At 40.0% G+C, this 25,020-nt stretch overlaps 1 protein-coding gene across 4 annotated transcripts; it reads left to right on the top strand.

Annotated features, from left to right (window-relative positions):
* Nucleotides 1-1,025: 1,025 nt before the first annotated feature.
* wls (Wnt ligand secretion mediator) lies at nt 1,026-24,490 on the top strand. 4 transcript variants are annotated; one of them, XM_056392127.1, is made up of 13 exons: nt 1,033-1,282; nt 5,451-5,723; nt 11,139-11,263; nt 11,725-11,886; nt 13,725-13,861; nt 16,185-16,353; nt 17,363-17,482; nt 20,121-20,218; nt 20,441-20,504; nt 21,526-21,669; nt 21,787-21,870; nt 21,999-22,167; nt 23,455-24,490. In XM_056392127.1, the coding sequence occupies exons 1-13, from the start codon at nt 1,177-1,179 to the stop codon at nt 23,562-23,564; spliced, it is 1,761 nt and encodes a 586-aa protein (XP_056248102.1). In that variant the 5' UTR covers nt 1,033-1,176; the 3' UTR covers nt 23,565-24,490. The 4 variants fall into 4 exon arrangements, with proteins under 4 accessions (XP_056248104.1, XP_056248105.1, XP_056248102.1 ...); XM_056392128.1 differs by lacking the exon at nt 17,363-17,482 and having other exon boundaries at nt 1,034-1,282; XM_056392129.1 differs by lacking the exons at nt 21,787-21,870; nt 21,999-22,167; nt 23,455-24,490 and adding an exon at nt 21,057-21,152 and having other exon boundaries at nt 1,026-1,282; nt 20,441-20,572; nt 21,484-21,666.
* The last annotated feature ends 530 nt before the right edge of the window (nt 24,491-25,020 follow it).

The following is a 25,020-nucleotide window of genomic DNA, read 5'->3' as shown; positions in this document are numbered from 1 at the left end:
AGGAAGAAGACATGAAAGCTCAGCTCACAGCTGCGCTGTCCTTCAGGATGTGCCGACACACGTTTTCGCACCAGCATGACAAAAACTGGAAATTCCTATAACGGAGATGTCGAGCATTGTGAAATTTGCAATTTTAATCTATGCATTCATACTGGAAAGTACGACCCATCCTATGAGTGAATGAGGAAACAATTTCACTACATCACACATTTTAATTACTTTCTTTAAGTCATTTCCAAGGCTGTGTTCCTGTAGAAGTGTGCTTGACTTAAACCCTGAACACCATTCTTGAACATTGTTTTGAGTCCACAAGCCACCAAAGGTCCTAATGTAATGAAAAACACTTTAAAGCACCCTGAAGGGACAGATCCTACAAGGTCTTCAGTGAGGAAACTAAACACGCCATTGTGTCTAAAATTTAAGTTTGAACTAAATTAAGGCAGTTATTGGAGTAAGACAACTACATGTGTTTTCTGATTGACCTACAGTTTCTTCAAGATTTTGGGGAAAGGTATGATAAGCAGAACAAGTTATTCCAAGAAAGTTATTCCTTTTGCACACAACTCTGATCAAAGGACTTGCTCAGATGGATGTGATAATTTAGTCATTTTAAAAACATTTAGTTATTGTAAAGCACCTTTGAACATATTATCGTGTCAAAAACGCCAGACCACGGAACACTGTTCAATTTTGTTCAAATTTTGCAGACGACACAAACATTAAACCTATTTCTAACGTGGATTAAGAATAGACTTTGAAGGACAATGTGTTGACGGTTATTGGGCAGCACAACATGAGATGGGACCTGTAAAAGCTTCCTTTAAATAGCCCTGCAGGCTGTGCCCTCCAAACAGGGGCGCTATTACAGGCATTCAATGACACGGTAACCTGCATTACCAGCCTCTATTGCAATGCAGTGGCGCTCCACAGATCTCTCCCCGGTCTGGTGTTGGCTGTTCGGGGATAAAGCTGAGTGCTACTCGGTCATGTGATTCCTGTTTTTTTTTTTTTTTTTTTTCCTCCTCCTTCGAAGTTGAAAGGCAGGAGCAGAGCGGTGGAGGGGGCCCAGCTTGTCTTCCTGCTGGTCGTTGATGCAGCGTTTTCGTCCCTTCTCCAACACATTATTGTTTGTTTCTCGCTCGGTGTGATATTTTTTACTCCAACCTTTGCTTCGCGATGGCGGGGGCTATTATTGAAAATATGAGCACCAAAAAGTTGGTGATAGTGGGAGTTATTTTGCTTTTGTTTCAGGCGTTTGCCTTCATGGTCGGCGGTTTAATTGGTAAGTTTTTTTGTTTTTTTCTCCCCTCTTTATCCTTCACTTTTATCATTCATTTAGCTAACGTTTGTCTTTGTGCGCGCGTGCCTGTTGGAATTTAAATGTTAACGTCTCTAAACGGTTAAAGCACAAAGTTTTGACTTGGGCTGTTGGTTACATACCTTCATACCAGCGTTAATAAATGTCTTCATCAGAAACAAAAGACGCTAAGCGCTAACTTTTAGCTGTGTTTTATCTACCTGGGCTTGACCGAGCCGTGCACAAACAATGCGGTGATTTGAAACAGTCACTTTGACACCAAAGCTGCCGGAGTGCACCTCCAGCTAAATCACTGCTTTGTATCAAGGTGTTCGCTGCCTGCATGCCACGACCGCTGGCTACCTTTCTTTGGCTGAAAATAACACAGGACACCATTTTTCGTGTGTTAATCTACGATTTTCAACGCAGGATTGCTCAGGAATACATCCAACCTTTTCTGTGTTTTTCACTTCTTTGATCTAAACTCGAATGTTCTTGTCCCTTTTTTCTCTCCTCATTCCTCCCCCTCCCCCTCCCACATATAATGTCTGTCTGCTGTGTGGGGCCCCAGGCAGCATCTCTACCTTCCTTTCACTCCTTCCTCTCCCCCTGTGTGTCTCCCCTTCTCCCTAAATCCCTTTCGCCTTGCAGGCAGTGCATTCATGTTCCCTCCACTTCCCCTCTTTCTTCCTAGTTTTTCATTTGCATTGAGACAGACAGTGGTGCACAAAAAAAAAAACACACAAGTGCACACAGCTGTCAAAGTTGCATTTTGCCTTGAGGACTGGATTGGAGTTGCTGTCAAGTTTCTTCAAATCCACCCACTCATACACACACACACACACATGCACACACAACAGCTACACACATACTCACAGTTAATACAAGTTGAGTACATGTGAAATCTTTCTTATGGGCTGAATATGGAGACCATTCACATCCCCCAGACACCAGTCAGTCTCCCCGAGTCCCTGCAGTCCCTATCACTCACTACATGGCTGGTGATAATTAGCTTGTTCGGTTCGTTCTTGGCTGAGATGGTTTTAATGAAGCCAGATTCCTTTGTGTTTGCTCGGTGGCCGGGGGCGGCAGGGGTAATTGAGTAGAAAGGGGTTTTTCTCCCCTTGTTTCCCGACAAACCCGGGAACACGGCATGGGGTCAGTGGGCTGAGGGGACTGCCATTATTCTGGACACACTGCGATGGCGACTGGAGGAGCTGGTGTGCTGCTGAACTCACAGGGTCACTAGATAATTGAACTCCAAGGGGCTCCAGATAACTGGGTTTAATTCAGTTTGGTGTATCTTCTTTGTCACTGTTTTTATTTTATTTTTACACAGCTGTTAACAAACTTACACACTCGAAGGTTCCTTGAAGACGGCCCTCGTTGGGTTTTATGACTGGACTATGTGTAACCTAAAGGGTGTGTAAACTGTTGGTGGTGGCTGCCCTTTACCTCTCTGTTACGAGTGCACAGATATGATTAGACGGACAGATAAGTAACAGAGTCCCTCTACAGGTACAAATTGGTCTGATTTCATACCTTTTTTTTTTTTTTTTTTTGTGTTAGTGTTTCTGAACTCTCCTAAACTATCGGATCTAAAATTACTCATCACCAGCATGTGCTTGCTACAAGAACCTTTTGGCAGGGATTACAGCTGAGTCTACGTAGATATGTTGCTTGTCTTTTTCATTGGCTAAATCTGGAAAGTCCGAGCTTACATGTTCATTCCCCCATGAGCCGTAACTTCCCACAGGCACCCGCAGTGATTACAGCTTATTGAGTTTTCCCAGATATGACACTAACACCTTGGCACAAACGGGGCTTAAGTGATTATACATTCTTTCTTGCAGATTGACTTGATTGTGGGAATCTGCACATCTGTCTTCAAGTCATTCCACAGAGTTTTAGTGGGATTCAGGGCTTTTTTGGGCTAACCCTAACCGTAACTTTCACATCCTTTGTTTGAAGGCATTTCAGACCAGACAGTCTTTTGTTTGGGTTCTTTGAGATTTAGTAACATCGGTTTTCTGTGTTGCTACTGACGTTATACCTGATTACTCATTTTAATGAAGTAACAAGGTCTGTTAGTTGTCAAGCACAACCTGAAAATGAGGGAAAAACAGGAGAAAGACATGGAAAAGGAAGATTTGGTTGAAAATAGAAAAGCAAAGTCAGTTGTATGTAATTATTTTGGTTACAGAAAGAATGACATTGACCAAAGACAGGTATTGAAGTCGTCTGGTGAACATTCCTGTACTTTTTTTCATATTGCAGAAAAAAAGATTGCAATGTCAGTTTTCTCCAATATCATGCTGTCCTAATATGTCACTCTACAAGACTTGATTCCACATTGTCTGTGGAACAATTTGGGAAAATAATGTAATTGCAATTTTTTATTTATTTTTTTCTTAAACCAATATTGTGATTGCAATATAATATGCAATTATTTTCTTAAGTTCCCTTTCTTCTGTATTATTCAACAATCAAGAGCAATAAATCATTCTATATTATGACTAACACAATATTAGATAGATTAAACATTAACTGTTCTTTCCTGTAGGCCGGGCCTATATGTCATGATGAAATTAGATGATGCATGAATTGATATTGACTGATTTGTTTAACTTACAGCCTTGTAAGCATGTAAAATTGTCTGTTGTTATGCGGACATGGTTCTCTTCATGGAGAACCCAGCTGGCAAGCCCCTGTTGTCAGCCGGCTGCAATGTTTTCCCCTGTGTAGTCGTCTAGGAGGCAAGCAGTTTGAAGGCAGCAAGCTTTAAGGGCGAAGTCTTCATTACTGAAATGCACCGTAAGACTTTGATAGGGCTCTGCTGTATGGCTTGACCACAGTTGTAGTAGTGAAAAACTCAGCTGTGACTCTTAGCTTGCATTTTTTTAATATATCTCCATTATGGCAACCTGGCTAAAATATGTGCAGGAGGGCATGCTGTACCGCTTATCCAGCGTATTTATCAAAGTTGTAAACCCAGGCTTGGTCACCATGCCTCTCAGCATGGTGACCAAGCCTGGGGCATAGGTCATAGGGTCATCTTATCTTTCCCTATGATCTCTGTTATTGCCTGAGTAATTTCCCCGTGCCGTTTTGAATTACGTTCATATGGAGTAATGCTTTCAAACATTTCGGTCAGTGATCCTTGTCGGGGGGTATTTGGCTTACTTGACGCTGGTGGTTCGGCATTTTAGCCATGCAACTATCGTACATGGCTTTGTCGTGTTTTTTTAAAGTGCTGATACAGGTTAGTAGTGTTGCCCCGCGAGGTAGCATCTTCTTTTTTTTTTTTTTAAAGCCAAAATAGTTCCACACAACCGACATACTGCTCCTCTTTGACACTAAAGTTTACACAGCGCCAGGTTCTGTCGAGCCAAAGGCCGTTGTACAACAGGGCAAGTGTGCGATATTATCGCAAATGCGATTAATCGTTCAGTCCTAGTCTGTTGTACCTGATATCAGAAAATAAGGATTAACTCTCAGGCCACACTTAATCTAACAGGCTCACTGAACTTGCTGATTTGTTTGATGTCATCTCCCCACATGATATTTAAAAAACCTGTTTTTCTTTTTTGCCTTGAGGCTACTCCTGGACTCGAATCTTTCAATGCTGATGTTCAGATCAGACCCCCATCTTTTACAACAGGCAACCAATGTTTTCTGTGTTCCCATGATAATGATAGATCTTTCCCAAGCACTACTCAAATCCTGTGAGTAGTGACTACAAACACGAGTCTTGTCAAGCTCATGAATCTCAATGCGTAAACAGTGTAATTGGTGCCTGAGAGCTTTCGGGAATTTTCCCTCCCCATCGTTTCAGTGAGGGAGAGAGAGCCGTGCTACCAGGCATTTTCTAAACAGTGTTAAAAGTAATTGCCAAAGTGTTTGAACTGGATTTGGCTCAAACCCAACCTGTTGACTATTCCTAATGGTTGCCAAGATATGAATATTGTCCATGCACAGTTTAATCCACAGTGCAGTTTTATTTATTGATTTTACTTTTTTGAATTCAAACCTTTTGTGTGATTTATTAGTTTGAGGGGAAATTTGGCTTGGCAAGACCTTGAAACACTTTGCTGCAGTATTTCAATATGACACCCGGCCTAATATCTATCCTACTTTCTATTTGTCTCACCAGCTCCCAGCCCCACCACAGCGGTCCACTACTTGGCCACCAAGTGTGTGGACACAATCAAGCACCGAGAGGAAACAAAATGGTTCATGCCTTGGGGACCTGACCAGTGCGACAAGATCCGAACCTTTGATGAGGCCATGGCCAAGAAGATTGAAGCCAACAACATTGTATTTGCTGTCCACATTCCTCTGCCTAACAAGGAGATGAGCCCCTGGTTCCAGTTTATGCTCGTCATCCTGCAGTTTGACATTGCCTTTAAGATGTACAACCAGATAGGTGAGAAAACCAAGGCTTTCTTATGGGTTTAAAAAAAAGGGTAAGGACAACATGGCTTGTGTTTCTCCTCCAGGACGTGCACATGCTTGTAAGAGGCCATGTTGTCTTATATGGGAATCTTAAGGGAACTGGAAGCCATTTAGGTGATCATGAACAATGGATAATTACTTGGTTAATTTTGTTATAAGTTTGGTCACTCGACAATACCTAGTTTACCTACACAGTACCATCAATACAAATTCCCTACACTTCCTGCTACATTTTTTTATAGTGTCAGAGACAAAATATTGACACAAGTGGGGAAAAATTTCACAATCTGAAGGCAAATATTTGTAGAGATGCAATGACAGCACGCTAGCTTCTGAAATATTCACATCCATTGTCACCTTTAATCTCTCACATCACGAATTCAAGTACAGAGTCACTCCAACTTTACTGGTATTAAAAAATGTTACATTTCTTGTATTATCTTCCCTACACAATGTCCTGGTAGCATGTTGTGTTCTTGGTTCAGTTTATCTTCGTGAAAGCTTGAGGAATCCACAGGAGAGTGTGTTTGTCAGTAGATTGGATTTCTTGACACTGAAAGGCAGCAAACAATGATAGATGTCCTGCTGTTTGTTCTCTGTAGCAGCGTAGACCCTTAGGGATTTTTGTAGATGGGCTTGTCAGACACCCTTGAGACAGGTATAAAGAGGGGGGAGAGGTAATCTGGACCTCTTTCATAGTTGGCTGACTCTGAACAATGCAGTGTCCTATTTTCCAATCTCAAGACCCACAATCAAATGATTTACATACTTTGTATACAAGGTCATCCCAGTTAAATGGATTTCAGGTTTCAAAATTTATGTGATTTCCTGCTCCCTCCTCTTTTATAGTTAGTTAGTTTATAGTTATAGTTTATAGGATGAATTAGTTATGATTTGTGCAGTAGTGATCAGTATGTATTTGTTGGATTCTTTTGCCCAGTTTTAGAGTGTTCAGAATGCAGGAATTACACACAAGGTTATAAAAATCTAAACAGAATAGAATGACGCACACAAATCATGACGTATTAAAGAAACTTGCATGAGAAATGCCTTGTAGTAACTATAAATTGTTTTCTTTTGCAATGGCACACTCATTACGGGGTAGTATACCTCTTCTAAGATGTGTCGTCACCTTTCGAACCACTGAAGTCTTCAAGCTTTGAACAAACAAAGTTAAAGAAACAAATTTAGATGTTTTAAACTGGAATCCCTTTTAAGGCAGGGACCTTACGTGAGTAAATATAGTCTCTTGTGGAGCCCCAGGCTCTGTCAAATATCTAGTTTCTATTGTCAGGAAGGAAACACAACGGCAGCTTTACTGTTAACCATTCTGTGTCTCTACCTATTGTCAACCACTGTTGTAAATTGTATCAGTGGATAGACAGTCCTACAGCATGTTGGTGTTAAAATGTGAGAGGAAAGGGAGGGGGAGGAGGGAGATAACTGGTATCTTGTGGAAGACAAGGTTTGGTATCTTGGCAGGGTGCTTGGGATCCTGAAAGACGGGATTAGAGAGGATGAGAGTCTAATAAGTGACTCGATCATTAGGAGAGCCTGGGAAGGAAGTTTCAACTCTCACTTGCATCTTTTGCTTTAAGGCTTTGAATGTATAGCTGTGTATGATAACATGAGCTTTGTAACTACCTCTGATGTACAGTCATGTCTACACTCACAAGTACTTGTAAACCTTGATGACACATCCACCTTAGGCCAATGTGTAATTAACAGAAAAGTCAGAGGTAATTGTAATAATGCAGAGAACAAAAAGTTTTAAAGTGGCGTAATCTTTTATGACACAGCCCTTTTGGTCTGGCTTGTCTAAACAGTCATGTTACAATGGAGGTTTAGTCATCAGCATCATTTGCTCGCTCACATTCTTGGCCTCAGTGAAAATCTGTTAGCGGGCAGTGGATTGTTTACTGCCTGGCTGCCAGACAGACGAGCCAGTGATTCAGCCCGGACCTTCTGCCAGATGCTGCAAACTCATTTTGATCTTTCTGAAATACAGGAGGTGCTGTGAGAGCAAGTGGATGTGGAGAGAGCTGAGTAGAGTATAAGCTGCATGTAGTAGAAACCAGGTTGTGCTTCTGAAGTGGGATTCCCACTTTAAAACTCCTATTTCAAAGTCATTCTGTTATATCCAACTTGAATTCATGTTTCCTTCATTGTTGCCCTTTGTGTTATCCTGAAACATGGTGGCAAGGCTAGAGAGAAAACAAGACTAGGTCTAAACCTAGAATATGACTTTAGTGCGTCTTAGCTATTTGCATTCTGCCTAGTATCAGCTGGTTTCAGCCCTTTGTCTTTTCTTCTCCCCTACTCTCTGTGCTCATATATACAGTATTTTTGATACAGCAGTATTTCCAATAAAGTTGTTCTCATTTAGGTGTCCCCTACCTTGCACTAGCGGTGCACTACTGGTGACTCTCCTCTATGGAAAGTAGCTAAGGTTTGTCCAAAAAGTTGGTACATTTGCCACTAGCTGCTTTGCCTAAGCGGCCTGAAAAGTCGGTTAATTTAGCGCCAAAAGCACAAAGTTGGCAACACTGCTTCTTCTCACCAAATCGTTTTGAAAGAGCAGCGACCAATGGGTAAATTCAAACACTCGGCTGGCCGAATAATGGTGTAACCTTATCACTCAGTCACACTGCTCTTGGCTTACTAATCGTGTAACTTAGTCATTCAATTAGTCAGATTCCTGTTTATAGGGCTGGCTTGCTGTTGTTGTCCACAAAAAACTGCCTTAGGTTGATGTATGTTAAGTAATAAGTAAAAGTGAAATTTCCTGACTTGGTGTAGGGCGGGGGTCGGCAATCTGTGGCTCTTCAGCCCTTCTGCAGTGGCTCCCTTTTTTATTTTTTTTAATCCTTCACAACTAAGAGAGGGACTCAAATAGACCTGTGTAGTTCTGTTTTATATTTAAAAGTAGAGATACACATGCCATTGTTTTTTCCTCCTATTCACAAGAGTTAGATGTTTTCCTTTGTTATCACAGGTAAAAACAGCAATAAAATGTCAAGTCACTTCATAAATGCAATAAACTATAGTTCTTTAATATATAGTATAACTATATTTAAAACTTTAACGCTGTGCTAGCTTCATTTTAAGGGATGAATAGGTTTTGCAGCGTCAGATGATTTTTATTTGTGGGAGAGGGGCCAAAATTGTGTCTTTTAATAGTAAAGGTTGCAGACCCCTGGTGTAGGGGAACATATAGGCTTTAATTTTGAAAAACAACTTTTACCCTCCAACATATTATAGTATACTTATCTAAGTAACAGGATTTCTCTTTGATTTCATTTCAAAACATTACTAGATTCTTACTGATTTGTTTAATGCAAAATTAGATCCAGCAGTATATTACAAGACCTTAAAACTACTATTAACTTCCATATTTAGCAAGCTGAGAGAGTAAAGAAACAACCATGTTATAGATGGTATTTTTGTTAAAATACACAGATTTATTAAGCTCCAAGACAAAAATCTCCCTTGTTTAAAGTGCAATGTACAAAACATTCTAGCCATTTAGCAAAATGGTAAAACTATATTCTGCCTGGCAAAACTTTTAAATATTACCTCTTTAAATATACCAATTATGACTTTGGTAAAAAAAAAAAAAAAAAAAAAAAATGAAGATTGCATTCAGATTCCATAAACTGAGACACTGAATTCAGATTTAATAGAATGCAAAAGTTAACCCCATAAACATTGGAGCCAGGTCTTCCACAGTTAACAAAATGGCGTCAGGTCGTCTGTCTAAATCCTGACCAGAACATTTGCTGTGCCAGGTGGGTGGATTCTGTTCTGTAGCTTTATGACAAATGAACACAAGGCCATCTCTTCCTTGACTACCTTATCTGTGTAACAATGTTCATCCCAAAGAAGAGCTTCGCCCTTATTAACCACTCCACCTACTCCACTCCACCCCGGCACCAAGCACCCACTGGCGGAGGTCCAGCAATAACACAGCTGTTGAAGAGGCTTAGTTTCCGTGGCGATGGCCGCTGGACTGAAGTGGAATGTTTGCATGAAGTGAGCTGACATTTGAGGGCGTCTGGCTCAACCAATGGCAGAGGGGAGGGCATTACAGAGACAGTCGGCTGCCAGTTCTCATCTCGCTCCCTCTCCCCCGCCTCCACTGTTTTTTTTTTTTTCCTTATTCACAGCACAGGCCACTGGGTTTCTTTCTCTTCATTCCAGCTTGTTTCATAACGGCACAAGAGGCACTCTGGAGGGCTGGAGGAGAGAACACTTGGCTTTGTAATGTGATCTAAAGATGCAGTTTTAATAGCTTTGCTTTGGATGTTTTTGCTGGATTCGCCAGGCTGTGCTGTTGGAGGCCAGCTCAAGGTCTTGTTTAAGTTTGTCAAGTAGGAAGTAACCTAGATTTGGGCCACCATGGAGAGCACACTGAATCACAGCCCATGTTTATATGTAGTGAACTAATCCTATTAATCTGACCGATTCATACTCATTCCAAGTGACAGTACCACATATTAACACTCAAATGATTTGATCTTCTATAAACATGATTGTTTCAGAGTAAAAATAGTCTTCTAAATGAACAGAATGATCCATAACAGGCATTAGAGGTGCAGCCATGAAGCTTAGGTTCTCAGTGATTTTAAACAAATGTCCATCCGCATCTTCTTTACTTTGTATAAAAGGGGCTATGGTGACATTCCTCACAACAGTGGTACAGAGATCCTGCTATATTGTTGTTAAGAAGTTATGCAGCCTTTGCTTGTTTACACTGAACCAAAGCCGGCATATTGCCAGCTTTGTGTGCTTTTAATTTTTTTATTTATTTAGATGGCATGCCACCGTTCTGGAATCAGAGGCGTGATGTGTAACACAACAACATCGCCATGCTGGCTCTGCCTTTTACACAGAGGTCAATCTGGCTCTGAGTACCTCTACTGCTGACATAGAATGCGAGGGCATCGTTGTTCCGCGCTTGTGTTCGCACCGTTAATACAGAATAGCGAGGTGGAATAAAGGCACAACATTCCTGCTTTGAGCAGGCTGTGGAACAGGGGCTTATGTCATGTCAGTGCTAGCAACGCAGTCAAAAGGGCCATGGCTACCTGTCATCAGGACTTAATTTTATCCCGTCACTAGGATAATAACAACCAGCAGGGTTGTGCAGTGAAGAGGTGCAACACATCAAAATACAGATGAATGGGAATTTATTATTTACAAATTTTTTTCCTTTTTCCTTTTCTTCAAAAACATAAATTCTCTGTTCTTCAAAACTGAATGACACTTTGAATGATTTGTGAATGTATTTATTCACGTGCTTGAATATTCAAACTCTTAAACAGCTTTCTACCAAATGGTTGTATTTATCTGAAAGTAAATAACTTAAATTTATTCTTGTTTCCAGAGGATGGAGCGTTGGTCACCATTGACGTGGGTCTGGCCTACAGAGATGACACAGTCAGTGAGTGGACGGAGATGGCACACTCTTTCGAACAGAGGAAACTCAGTTGCAACTTTACAACTGCCAAGGTGGGGAAATTACACTTTCTGTGCTTCACCATTATATATCTTTTAAAAATAACAAAAAGATTATTCTATTGAGTTAGTATATTTTTTAAATCGTATAATATCAATATAGTATGTGAGCAGACTGGTATATCATAATATATGCTAATATTACCTTTTATTTGTCAGCATGTTGGTGACATTGTAATTTGTTTGTGGACACAGATGTCATTGAAGAAATGATACATGAAAATAATTAGTGTTGTTTTAAACTCTTAAGTATTCATAGCATTATGTATTTTCAGTTTGAACACATTTATGAACACAGGAGGCTTAAAACGGTTACTTCAGCTGAGACACTTTGCTGTCCAGCATTAGGTTTGGAGGATGTGTCTTTTAATATTATTAAAAGCATTCAAAGTAGCAGTTTTCTTCAGATGAATGTTTAGTAAACCAGTTATGATGTGTTGCTGTGTGTTTTCTAGACCTATGAGAATGAGGGACGTTATTATGAGTGTGACCTGATGCCCTTCATGGAGGTTGGCAGTGTGGCCCATAAGTATTATCTTCTCAACATCCGCTTGCCTGTCAACGAGCGCAAGAAGGTCAATGTGGGGATCGGAGAAATCAAAGATATTCGTTTTGTTGTAAGTTTTCATTTTGATCTGTGTATTTGAGACATTTTTGTACACTGCTTAATGTTAAACCACAAAGTCGAGGGTCCTTTTCAATTGAGACAGTGATAAATTTGGCCTTTTAGTGATATGTTGGCATTAAATATAAGATACACAATACAAACGGTTTTCATTACCTGAGACAGCAACCCCCCCCTCACAATTCAATATTTATTTATTTATCGCAGGTCACATTTTCATCGCAATATTGAACAGTGTCATTGCACATCACAAGTTTTCCTCATATCGTGCAGGCCTAGTGGAATGTTTTCTTGCATGTTAATCAATGCATAATTGCCTTCTCGAAATCAATCAATACACCTTAAATGTCAATATTACAACTTTGACAATTTCATTTGTTTTTATTGGCTCTCTACATGACACGCTTTAGTAACGACCAGTTCTTCAAGGGCTCAAAATGTATATTAATATCAACCAGATAATGTGAACTGTGGATATTTCCTCTGGGGAACAAAAGTAGCGGAGCGTTGTTCCGGTGGCTGTGGCTGCACTAAACCTGTGTGTTACATTAACATTAAATTACTCTATGACCGAGAGACAAAGAGGAGTGACCAAAAAAGCGAGTGTGTCCCTAAAAGACTCCTGAGGCAGGTAAATTGAATGTAGTATTTTTTTAATACTACAAATAATAAATAACTACATTAACAGAAAACAAGTCAAATATTGTCTCAGCATTTGCAAAGGCATGAGCAATCGGCGATAGTTCTAATGACTGTCGATCATTGATACCAAGGTCCATCGGCACAACCCTAGTATGAACGCACCCATGATGCATCGGGTGATCCGATCACAAGTGGACAGCTCTCATTTCGTCAGTTCACACCTGGCTTTAAAATGCGTCTCCACATGCGTCTTGATTGACCACTTGTGATCGGATCTCACTTTCCCGCTTTATATGCAAATAAACAGGTATGCGTTGTTGTTTTTAGCCAATCAATTTAGCCAATCCAAACAGTTTTGGTCTCTACGGCTAATGTCCTCCTTCATGACAACTGCAAAGGGGGTGAATTTCATATAACTAACTATATTAAATTTTGTTAAGGCTTAAAGTTCTGCATAATTGAGGATGTGCCGCTTTGAGTGACAGACGGGTGAGCGTGTGTTTACCACGACACGTTTCTCTACTCTTTGCCCATTTTTGGATTAGCTGGAAGTTCGGCGGGAGTCAGGTACTGGCAAGATGGCGATGGCGTAATAGGTGTGTGTGTGTGTGTGTGTGGGGGGGGAGCACGGAGGGGTTATTTGCATATATAGCCTGGAAGTGAGATCTGATCCCAAGTGGTTAATCAAGGCGCATGTGGAGATGCATTCTAAAGTCAGGTGTGAACTGACGAAATGAGAGCTGTCCACTTGTGATCAGATCACTGAATACGCATGTTAATGCTAGTGTTCACCGATTAAGCTTATTTTCATCGCCATCGTGATAAAATCATGTGCAATAAACACATCGCAAAAGAAACGCAATGATTTAGAAAAAATTATTTTATTTACACACGCCATGCAGCCACAGGGTTTTTAAGGCGCAGCGCCTGAGCCAAATGAACCGGAAAAAAACTCTCCCATGTTTTGGTGTGTAAGGCTGCACACACACACACACACACACACACACACACACACACACACACACACACAGACACACAGCACAGAGGTGGCAGTGTAGACGAGTGAACTTTTTACTGGAGCTGAAAACAACGACGGTTGTAGCTCTGAGTGTCATCACAACCTTTTGCAAGTAAAAAAACAATCGGAGCACTTCAGTTGATATTGATGCTGTTTGTTTCTCCTCCAAGGGCATCCACCAGAATGGAGGCTTCACAAAAGTTTGGTTTGCCATGAAGACGTTCCTCACACCCAGCATCCTCATCATCATGATCTGGTACTGGAGACGTATCACCCTTATGAGCAGACCTCCTGTGCTGCTGGAGAAGTAAGGCTGCTCCCTCATTACCAGTAATTACATGGGTGCTCTGTGTTCACTGCATTGAAATAACTATACTTCTTATTCTTAAACATATTAGTTCCAGTTGATCATCCCAAGATGATCAACACTTGCAGGTAGTACTCACATTTATGTTGATGAGTGTTTAGTTGTAATAAAGAATAAATTATACTTATTTTGAAGAAACACAGTCAGGACCTGCAGTAATAGTTTAATTCAGGCTTTGCTTTAGTGCTTCCACTGGGTGAAGGCATGTATTAACAATGGATGAAATGTACAAGTAGGTCATGCTAACTCTGCAGTGAAGGTCACTGAGATCAGAGGGTGGTGTTCATCAAGTGTCAGATGAGGAACATTGTCCAGGACCATCACTAGGTCATTTTCCTGCAAAACTGTAATGCAGTGTTAAACAGTTAGTAGGGTGGTGCAAGCAAACGTCTGTGAAAAATATAGGATGGGCCACTTTCATTGTCTGGTTTTGTAAGACAATGAAGAGAAAGAGCTGCTTCTTACCAGTTTTCATTTGGGGGAAAAAGGCACTCTTCATCACTGTTTTTATATTTTAAAAAAATTAAGTGAGATATTTATGTAAATTTTTTGACCAAACTTTGGAAATTAATGTCCAGATTAGGAGGTTAGAGCAACAAATACAGGTAGTTCTGCCTGAAGCAGATAGTCTGAATGGTATGCTGTGGAAAGTTGAAGCCATGCTCGGAGCCCAGTATTTGTCTAACCCCCTACTGTGCTGGGAAGACGGATCAGTATGAGGCAGCGTTCTGCACCACAGGAAGTGCCTGGCGAAGCGTGAAACACGTTACAAAATCTGCAAGCTAGCACTCAACTGACACATGCTGCACACACACTTTCTGGACATACACACCAGCTAGATAGACACCACATGCACAAAGGTACACACAGCCAGCGTCTCTCTCCTTCCCTCTTTTCCGACTCAAGGCTTTTATTCCCAACTGACTAGCAGGCTCTCAGGAAGTGTGAGTTGTATCCTATTTGTGGACAGCGGATGATTTTTTCATGCTGTAAAAGCTTTACCAAAGTCTCCTGTCATGCTTGTCCACAGAGGTGTCAGAATGGTAAACCTCAGACTTCCTATAAACATATGTGAGTGGGAACTCTCATTGTGGAAAATGATATAATTCATGATGATATAATTCATAAAGTGAATTATTACACATCATCCATCATCTTAATTTTGTGCCATTAGAAACTTTTCTTATAATTGTGAAATGAAAAATGTTCTGTGCTCAGCAAAAGCAGAGATACAAGAGACATAGCAGTAAAAGCACAGGTGGGATTAATAACATTAATCATGGCTCAGTTCAGTGACGTGTTTCAGTGAGTTGGCATTCACAGTGCCAGGGCTCAGGAACTGACTCAGACTTAATTAATGCCAGTTAGTTACACCTGTGCATTTCCTGCTATTACATGTAAAAACATCCATTGAAAAAAGGTCTATTTATGACCTTTCTCCAAAATTAATTTAAATTTCCAAACACATTCACACACATAGATACCAGCCTCGGCTCTCCAGTCTATGTTGGTAGTGATCACATAACACATTCCCTGCATATCTCTCAAATCTGGTTTGCCTTTGTTCGCTGGTTCGCTCCGTGGATCATCACTGACGAGATGTCTGGAGTTGAATTGCTTGGAACTTGTATTACTGTAGTTCTATTACCCATAGCCTTTGCATATACCGTTTATACCCTTGCGTATTTTAAGGTCACCTTGTGTGCTCCTCCCCCCCCTCTGTATTTCTCACACACACACTGTAGCTCTGTTTTGCAATCTCAACTGACTGTTTACGATCATCCCTTTCATCTACTGGCGGCATGCAGGAACCTGCTGCAGATGCTTGGAAGACCAGCTCTATTCTGTTTGTCTGTAGGCTGATTGTTCTCTATCCATTCAAGCTTATTTCCCTCTAAATGTCTGGATTTTAAGGTTGAGGGAGGTTCGCTGTAATAATGAGGCTATTTAGAACAGTAGTGAATTGTGTACAATTGGATAGGTCAGTGGGGACATACTGTGCTTGTAGCTGAATGGATTATTTAATCAATAATGTCTGGACATCTAATGAGCATTCTTCAGTCGATGATGATGTAGTGCTGCTGTAAAACTGATTGTGTCTTTGTAAAAGATGTAGTACAGATTCAGGTGAAGTTGTCAGTTTTAGCCCTAAGATTCATCTGCCAGCACTGTTCAATTACAACAGCTGTGGTTGACACCTTTGAATTCAAAGCAGTAATGAGGATGAAACATTATCGTTTTAAGGCTGTTTTTGTTCCTTCAGGGTCATCTTTGCTCTGGGGATCTCAATGACATTCATCAACATCCCAGTGGAGTGGTTTTCTATCGGCTTCAACTGGACCTGGATGCTGCTTTTCGGAGACATCAGACAGGGCATCTTCTACTCCATGCTGCTCTCCTTCTGGATCATCTTCTGTGGGGAGCACCTCATGGTACTGTACTTGGAACCTTTCAAATGTTTGATGTTTTTCTGACTGACCTGCAGCCTTGCTTGCTAACTACGATCTCACTTGCATTCATTTAGTGCTAAAGGTATTTAAATCCTATCACAGCAATTCTGGGACTAGTTAGTGGTGTTTAATAAAGATCAGCTGTGTTTCAGTTTAAAAAAAAAAAAAAAAAAAAAGACAGTGCTTGCTTAGAGGAATGCTTCAGCGCCTGTGTGTCTTTTCCTCTTGCTTGAACCAGGTTAATATTAGAAAAAGAAAAAAAAAAGACTTGACCAAGCAGGCCCTTGAAGGCTTCTGGTTATTTTATTTTCATCTTGAAGCCTTGAAACTTATTCATGGGTTGGGTGGATGGCATATGGTAGACTAATATATAGCATGTCAATTATGCATGTGCATTGAATGTGTCACCACATTACAACCTTCAAAAGATGACACATGAAACATGAAATATAGCTCTTTGTTTGGATAAGGGTGCATATATTTACAGATACACTTTGCATCTCAATATATCTCAGTGCAAGCTGTGCATCTTCAACTAATCAATCAAATGACAGTGCCTGCAAAACTATTTACGCTCCCCCTTTGGACTTTTTTCATGTTTTTAAATTTATTAGCGTGCATTTAAAAAGATATTCTTCTTTGAGAATAACAAAGGAGAGAACCAATAACAAAACTTGAGAACATGCAAATTTGTGTCTGTGTGAACTCAGCTGTGAAGAGCTCAGTTATGCTTGGATGCAAATTAATTAAGTGTACATTTATTAGGCAGGCCGTTTTCATTAACCTAAATCCACATTTGTTCAGTAAAACCTCTACTTGTCTGTGCTTTTTGCAACTCTTTCTACATTCTTTATGACTACTTGTTTTATTAAATGGTGTACTGTATTGATTCGTTTGTCTGTCAAACAAAATGAGTTAATGTTAAAACCTACAAATCAAAAACAGAAGTTGGGTGTCTTGCCCATCTTATCTTGCTGTCATTTTTGTCTAGGATATGCAGGTGTATTCAACATGGGTTCAAGGCAGTGGACAAGTGAAGCTGTGTCAGAGTTGTGTACCATCCATCAAAATCTTCACTGAACTTGGCTGTCAACCAACAAAAAACTTGCAGGTCATTCTCATCTGACGTCTGTAATTTGTCCTGAATTGGGGCAGTCATGGAGATGGTCAAAGATTTTTATTACTGAACAGAGGGACCATTAATTTGGCGACCTCTTTGATGAGCTCCATGTCTGCCTCAGACAGGATAAGAGCCTTTTTTCAATCCTCCTCAGCTCTCTGGACATAACTTTGTTCTGTTGTTTGCTGTTTCTCTCTTGTTGGCTGACAGGCTAAGCTCTGCTTGCTTATGTGTAAAGCGTTTCTGAGCTCCATTCAAAGCAACACGCTGAGGTCTATGCAGTGATGTTGCATCGCCACCTCAAGCTTACTGCCTTGACTAGTAACATGTTGCTTACATAATCTATTCCTAAACCTTGTTGTCAAGCACACACTCACAGATAAACACCTGCGTATGTCTCTTGTTTGCAGCACCTGATTTTTCATCACCCAGTCTTTGAATCCGTAGTGCTCGTAGTGAACTGTCGAATTTGAGTCAATTGTGCATGACATCCCTTAATCGGTGATTGATCAGTCTGAATATGTCACCATGAAATTCTCTCTTCACCTTCTCATACAATGGAGAGACATGATCTTTGTTTTCCCCAAATATTAACAGGTATAACAGGTTTTCTTATGATATTAATGCAAGGGAAAAACATGCATTTAAAATCCCTAGCTGGATTTGAAATGGGTTCATGATGGTTATGATACAAGTCTTCTGCTGATTTTCCAGGATGCCTCAGGTATGTGCATTTTTGTCCAGACTGCCTAGTTGATATATTGCACCAAAACTCCAGCTTTTGTGTCAGGACAAAAACCCTCAGTCTTTTCTACACTTGAAGTTTCTAATCGTTTACATAAATACAAAGAGAATGAGGGATTCAGTAAAGTTAAACCACAGAAGAAGTTCATGTTACATCAAGAGTTTTATTTATTTTTTCCCCACCCCTACCCTCTGATTGGCTCTGACCCTGATATTATTCTTCACTGAATGCGAGTGGGGGAAAGAAATAAGGAATGTGTGTGTGAAACCATGCCCTGCATTCCTCCTGGTTCACCATCACAATCTTAAAGCATACCAGTAACTCAGAAAGAAGAGAACTGTGCTGCTGTGCCCGTTATACCTGTACCTGTCCCTCATCTGACTCGGAGCCAGAGCTTTCAACAGGCCAAAATATATGCCTTTTGCAAAGAATGGCATGTCCAATTTTCATGGCATAATGTGTTAAGACATTACCAATCTGTATAACAGAAAACATGACACTTAAATTATTATTGTGTTGCCAGAAGACACAGTGAAAAATAACTTTTGGGTGCACCTAAAATATGTGCTGGTGTACCAGTAAAGCCAAGGTAAAAAGTTAGTCTGGAGCCCTGATTAAGTCAGTCTGTATCAACATTGCACATCTGGACACTTAACCCCATTCGTCTGTGCAAAACTGGCTGCGTCAAGCTGAAGGGGGTGTTCAGCAAACTCCTGCAACAAGTTCTGGATTGTATTGAGATCTTCACTATGACTTGACTATTCTAGCACATCAGTATACCTGTTTCTAGACTGTACTGAACACGTTTCAGACTGCAGTAGGATTTCTCTTTATTTAGCATATATTTTACTGGCTACGTCCACAAGCCATCTAGAGCCTGCTCCAGAGGACCCCACAGCATGATGCTGCTGCCCAGGGTTCATGGTGGGTATGGTGTCTTTTGATCTGTAAAAGTGCCATTGGAGAAGCACAAGGATTGTCTCCCCTCTGAGCAATGAAGCCTTCAGAGTTGCTGCTGTCACCCAGATGGTGGTCACCTTCATTAGTGCCCTTCTTTGAGTGATCATACCTGGATTCCACATGTGATCTCAGTTCAACTATTAGACATCTTCTAAAAACATTTGGCTGCACCAGTGATAACTGATGGTAAAAGGGAATTCTGTGGCAATTAGTTATTATTGTGTTTTTGTATCACTGATGTTCTGTCAGTGATCAGTGTGGAAAAAAAAAAAAAATACTGATTTGTACATCTGCTGTGATGGAAAATTTTGAAATGGGAAAAACATGAAAAAGTCCAAGGGGCTAAATAATTTCAAGGTTTCACTGTATTTTTACTCTGTCTTTTGATGGTTTTGTCAGAGCAACTATTAGCACTGAAGAGCAGGGGATAGAAGTAGACACACAGTTAAAGGCTGAATTTACTAATCTTTTCCGTGCAACTTAGTTTTATCAATCATGCCAAGTTGCATTGTCAGGGGTGTACACTCTGATCTTAACTGCATTTCAAATCCATATTCTGAGGTGACCTCAGAATATCCAATCTCAGTCATATCTGGATCTTTTCCAGAGAGTTGCCAGTACAACAGAAATCAATAAATCAATTCCTCCAAGCTTTTTCCTAAGTTGTGATGTTTTTAATGGATGCATCTGAATCATCAACGTGGCATTGCAACATTCCTGGTGCACTCATTTAAATTTCATGACCTTGGAAAAAACAAAACAAAAACAAGCAGAAATTGGCTGCAGGGCAATAATGTTATCTGCAGAATGGTTTTGATAAAGGATTTTTGTTTATGATGAACTATTTGTGACCTGTGAAATGTAATATATTATACTGCTGTACCATACAGTGCATCTTTAATTCTGTTTTTGCCGTTTCTTCAGGACCAGACAGAGAGGAACCGTTTCTCAGTCTACTGGAAGCAGGTTGGACCCATCGTCTTTGGCTCCTTCTGCCTCTTTATCTTTGACATGTGTGAGAGGTGAGGTTTTTTTCCTCATATTCAGAACAACACTCTTTGTTTTATAAAAGTGATAAATTACTCTGTGCAATACATTGTAACAATGAATCTTCTGGTTCTGTTGTGTGTGTTTTTTTTGTTTTTTTTTTCTTATTTTCATGCATAATCTCCACCTACAAATAATGTTTTCAACCCTATATAATAAAACAATGTAAATGTAAATGGGCTGTTTTGTCTCATCAGAGGTGTCCAGCTGACAAACCCCTTCTACAGCATCTGGGCGTCTGATGTGGGAACTGAGCTGGCTGTATCTTTTTCCAACAGTTATGTGACAACAGTAACAGGGAAAAGAGCACTTCATCAGCCCTTGTCTGGGTAAATGTACATTTATCAGACAAGCATGATGCTAATAAAAACCCTGACAATATAAATGGCCAAATTGTCTTTTCAGTTTAGCAGCCAGTAAATGTATTAATGGTTTCTCCTTTGCTCCTGTTGTTGGAACAGTTTGTATGTCTTTACCTGTACTATGCCAAATGCAAGACTTGTCTGTTTACTCGTATCTTCCTTTTGAAAGCGCTGCTTAGCGTGACTTAATGCTCTGCTTCCAGTTCTTGCACTACTTAAGATTTTCTTCCTTCTTGGCTTTAGCATGAACTGGAAACTAATCTCCAGACTGATATGATGAGAAATAATTTAGTAATGCCATATGTGAAAGTATTGCCCAGGGTTTTGGGATGGTGTGTTTCTGTGTTTACCTGTTTATTTGCTTTGCTTGCCAAGCTGAGCGACATGAGATTCATCAGCACACCTCTTCAGAAACAACTGCCAAACACCCCTCTTTTTTTTTTTTTTTCAGTTTCTGCTCCCTTTTCTCCTCTCTTCGTCTGAGACTCATCAAAAGGAAAAGCCTGCTTAATGTTCCTGACTCTCAGCAGCGTGACAAAGACATTTGGTACAGTGCCTGAAACCAGGGTCATCAATTCTTTAAAGGTCCATGGGTGACAAGTTTCTGTCGCGCTTTCCACTGCAGTAACGTCTGTTGAGGTTTTATAAATGAGACACATAACCTTACAAAGCATTTAACAGCAGTTTTTGTGATTTACAGATTTATTGCTGTTGATGAAAGTGTTTATACAAGCAACTATAAAGGTCATTTTAGCAATTCTGTAAATTAAAAATTGTGAAACCTTTTTCTATGTTTTTCCACTTTCACCAGTGAACATTTTAAAATGGTGAGTGTGTTGTGGTCAAACAAAGGAATTATGTCTTCCATATAACTACAGTATGCTCCATCAGTGTTTCCTTAACTGGTGTTGGCACCTCAGATGGCATTCATAATCGTGGCGGGGATTTGTGCCTGTCTCTACTTCCTCTTCCTCTGCTTCATGGTTTTTCAAGTCTTCCGCAATATCAGTGGCAAGAGGACGTCGCTGCCTGCCATGTCCAAGGCCAGACGCCTGCACTATGAAGTGTGTCACCCTTCTTCATCTTTCCTGTTTAACTGTTTGTTAATCATTACTCAAACAAAAGGTCATGAAAAGTGCAAGGGGATTTATGTTTGTTAACTCCCTTTTATCACCCTTTAGGGTTTGATTTTCAGGTTCAAGTTCCTCATGTTGGTCACTTTGACCTGCGCTGCCATGACCGTCATCTTCTTCATCATCAGTCAGGTGAGTCTCATTCATAATGTGATTAAAATCTGAAGCGTTGCCCAGCTCATTAAGGACCAGTTAGGAGATAATTGGTATTTATTTTTAAAGAGTTAAAAGGTATTTATTTGTCTGTCATCGTTGTTCAGGTGAATGAAGGTCACTGGCACTGGGGAGATCACACAGTGCAGGTGAACAGCGCCTTCTTCACCGGTATCTACGGCATGTGGAACCTGTACGTCTTCGCAATCATGTTCCTCTACGCACCGTCTCACAAACGCTATGGAGATGAGCAGTCAAGTGGCCAGTGCATCACTGGTAACTACATATTTCTACTAGCTTTCTAAAGAAATAAGATGGCTGGGGTCTTGTTTGTTGTAAGTTGGTGCTCTGTTCATTTACAGGTCTTGTGGGGAAAAACAGTTATTGTGGCAGTTGAGTCTAGGATATAAACTGAATATACCAAAGATAATATAACAATAGATATAGTTATTTTAAGTTTTCTCCACATGTAAATCACATTTACATGAAATTAAGTGACACGACAACAATTATTACTGTATATATTATATATAATTCATTCTGAAAGTCTTCAGACCCTCTCACTTTTTTGTTATGTAGCAATCTTGTGCTAAAATTGTTTAACTTCATTTTTTCCCTCATGAATCTACAATCAATAACCCATAATGACAAAGTGAAGAGTTTTAGAAATATACTTATTTATTATTAACAATAATTTAAAATTATTTATTAAAAAGTAAAAACTGAAATAAGTGATCAGACCCTTCACTATGACGCTTTTGCTTTGTGATTTTAGCATGAGGCTGCAATATAACAAAATGTGAAAAAGGGGGAGGGGTCTGAATACTTTCTGAATGCTCTGTAATTAAACCCTAACCATGTTATCTTCTTGTTGTAATAATTAAAGTTATTAAATTCAAATTAATTAGATTTATTTATTAAATTGAATTCCATAGTCTCTCAGTGGCTCCTCATTCCTGAGCCTCATTCTGATGGGGAGCAAGTGTCTGTCCTATGCTGTAAAGCTGCCTTTTCATTCAAAGTTTGTTTTTGGAAGAAGAGGAGGGGGTGTTGATTGAGAAGGACCCAGATTCCCAGGGGAAAGAAGGGTCTCTTTGGCCCGAGAGGGTGATTCTAATGGACACCAGGCTTCCTTCCAGACGGAAAGGAAAGCAACAGGGATGAGGGGGTGGGGTGGAGAGCAGGGAAGTAATGAAAACCATCCATCCATCTCCTGACGTCAGTGACACGGGGAGAGAAAAAGAGGATTTGAGGTTCTGGAAGCTTTCCCTGAAGTGCGTCAACCAATCTCCTGGGAGGGGTGCCTCTCTCCAAGTTTCAGTCTCTCTGTGTTGATTTACTCTATCAGCTCTGGAGTTTCACTTCTGTTTCAAACAAGCCGAAAGTATTTACGTTGATGAAATTCAGCTAAACCAACCCGATATGCAACAGACCATAGCCTGCTGTAATACAAATGGAAATGGCAAGAACCCAAACATAATATATGCTCTTAAAATTTTTTTGAATTCAAGTCATATTATTGATAATTTGGGTGTTGATGATGTGTCATGTTTATATGTTTAGGAGATGCTGGAGCAAACAGTGGAGAGGACATCCAGCTGACCACAACCATCACCCACGTCGATGGTCCCACTGAGATCTACAAGATGACTGGCAAGGAGGCCCAGGAATAGATTTCACACTGTTATTGAGACTCCCTTCTATTACCTACTGCTCCACTGATTCCCTCCCTTATGTGTGTAATCAAAGGGGCTTTTTCTCTTTACATTGCCTGGCCCTGAAACGGCATCAACAGTCCACCATGCATGTACCTAGCAGTCCCACAGTTTCTGCCCTCTTCCCAGCACCAAACCCTCGTTTGTGTGATTCTTACGTGCCAGCCTGTTCCCAAAGTCCCTATTGTATCTCTAAAGGCTGAATATTATCAACAGTCCTATCAGTCCTTTTCATTTCATGGTGGAATTTTTTCTTACATTTCATACTCATTGTAAACTATGTTGTGTTTGTAAATGTTGCACAACGCTTTTGACACACAATCAGATGCTGAGAAGCTGCTTTATAAACAGTTGAGTTTCGAGTTTAAAGAAACCTGTTTCTTGCTGGTCAGAAGTCTCATTTTGCAGCAGTCACACTCCTGTTCTCAAATACAGTGTGGTTAAACTGAGTGGTTTGTTAAAGACCTGAGCTTTTGACAAAGGTGGACAGTAAAGGTTTGTGGATACTATATATCCACTTGGTTTTCATTCTCTGCTTTATTACCCGATATAATCTCAGTCAAGGCATTTAGAACCCGTCACGTATACATACTCTTCCATAGAAAGTAGAGCATGTGGAGTACTGCTGTCAATCTTAGTCTTTCAAGTGGTGGAGTTTTTTTATATCATGTACAGACCACATACCTACTTTGGGAAATGCATACTGTACGTTCATTATGTTACAATGTAGATATCTATTTTTTATAAAGTGCTTATTTTCAACTTCACAAAATATATGCTCTATCAATGTTTTTGAAGTTGACTGTAGCCGGTTACACATGGTTCTTAGTTTGTTTTTTTTTTTGCTTTCTTTGCTAATTTAAATAAAAAAACATTTTACTTAACATCCTTGTGTGGTGTTGCAGTCTTTGCTCCCAGTGATTGAGTTATATGTTTTATATACTCTTAATCACCAATAATTTAAAGAAAAAAGTCAGCAAAGAAATGGAATATTACTGTAATATATATCATATGCCAATACAATGTGTCTTGGTAACTAACTAACTTACACATCTTCATACTACTGAACATACAGATGAAAAAATTAGGACTTTTTGAGGTGTACACAGTTCAGTTTCTTTTCTTTTTAAATAAACTGTAGGATGCAATTACTGTATGCATGAATATGAACATGTCCTCATGTAGGGATACTGCGCCTCTGCAAGGCTGATAGCAGAACAGCAAACCGACTTTCACTTTTCTCCTATCAGTCAAGTTAGCCAGAGAGCTTGTATACCACAGGAAGTTGTGCAGATTTTTATCTAAATTCTGTGAGGAATATTTAGGGGAGAAACTTTTGCATGTGCATTTATAGTGCTTAATCAATATATATTTTCTACACTTACACACATAGGTTTCAGAGGTGGGTTTATAA

The sequence above is a fragment of the Seriola aureovittata genome, chromosome 12, assembly GCF_021018895.1.
Source record: "Seriola aureovittata isolate HTS-2021-v1 ecotype China chromosome 12, ASM2101889v1, whole genome shotgun sequence".
Taxonomy (NCBI): domain Eukaryota; kingdom Metazoa; phylum Chordata; class Actinopteri; order Carangiformes; family Carangidae; genus Seriola; species Seriola aureovittata.
Note: the sequence above shows the minus strand (reverse complement) of the source record. Positions and strands in the feature narration are given on the sequence as shown.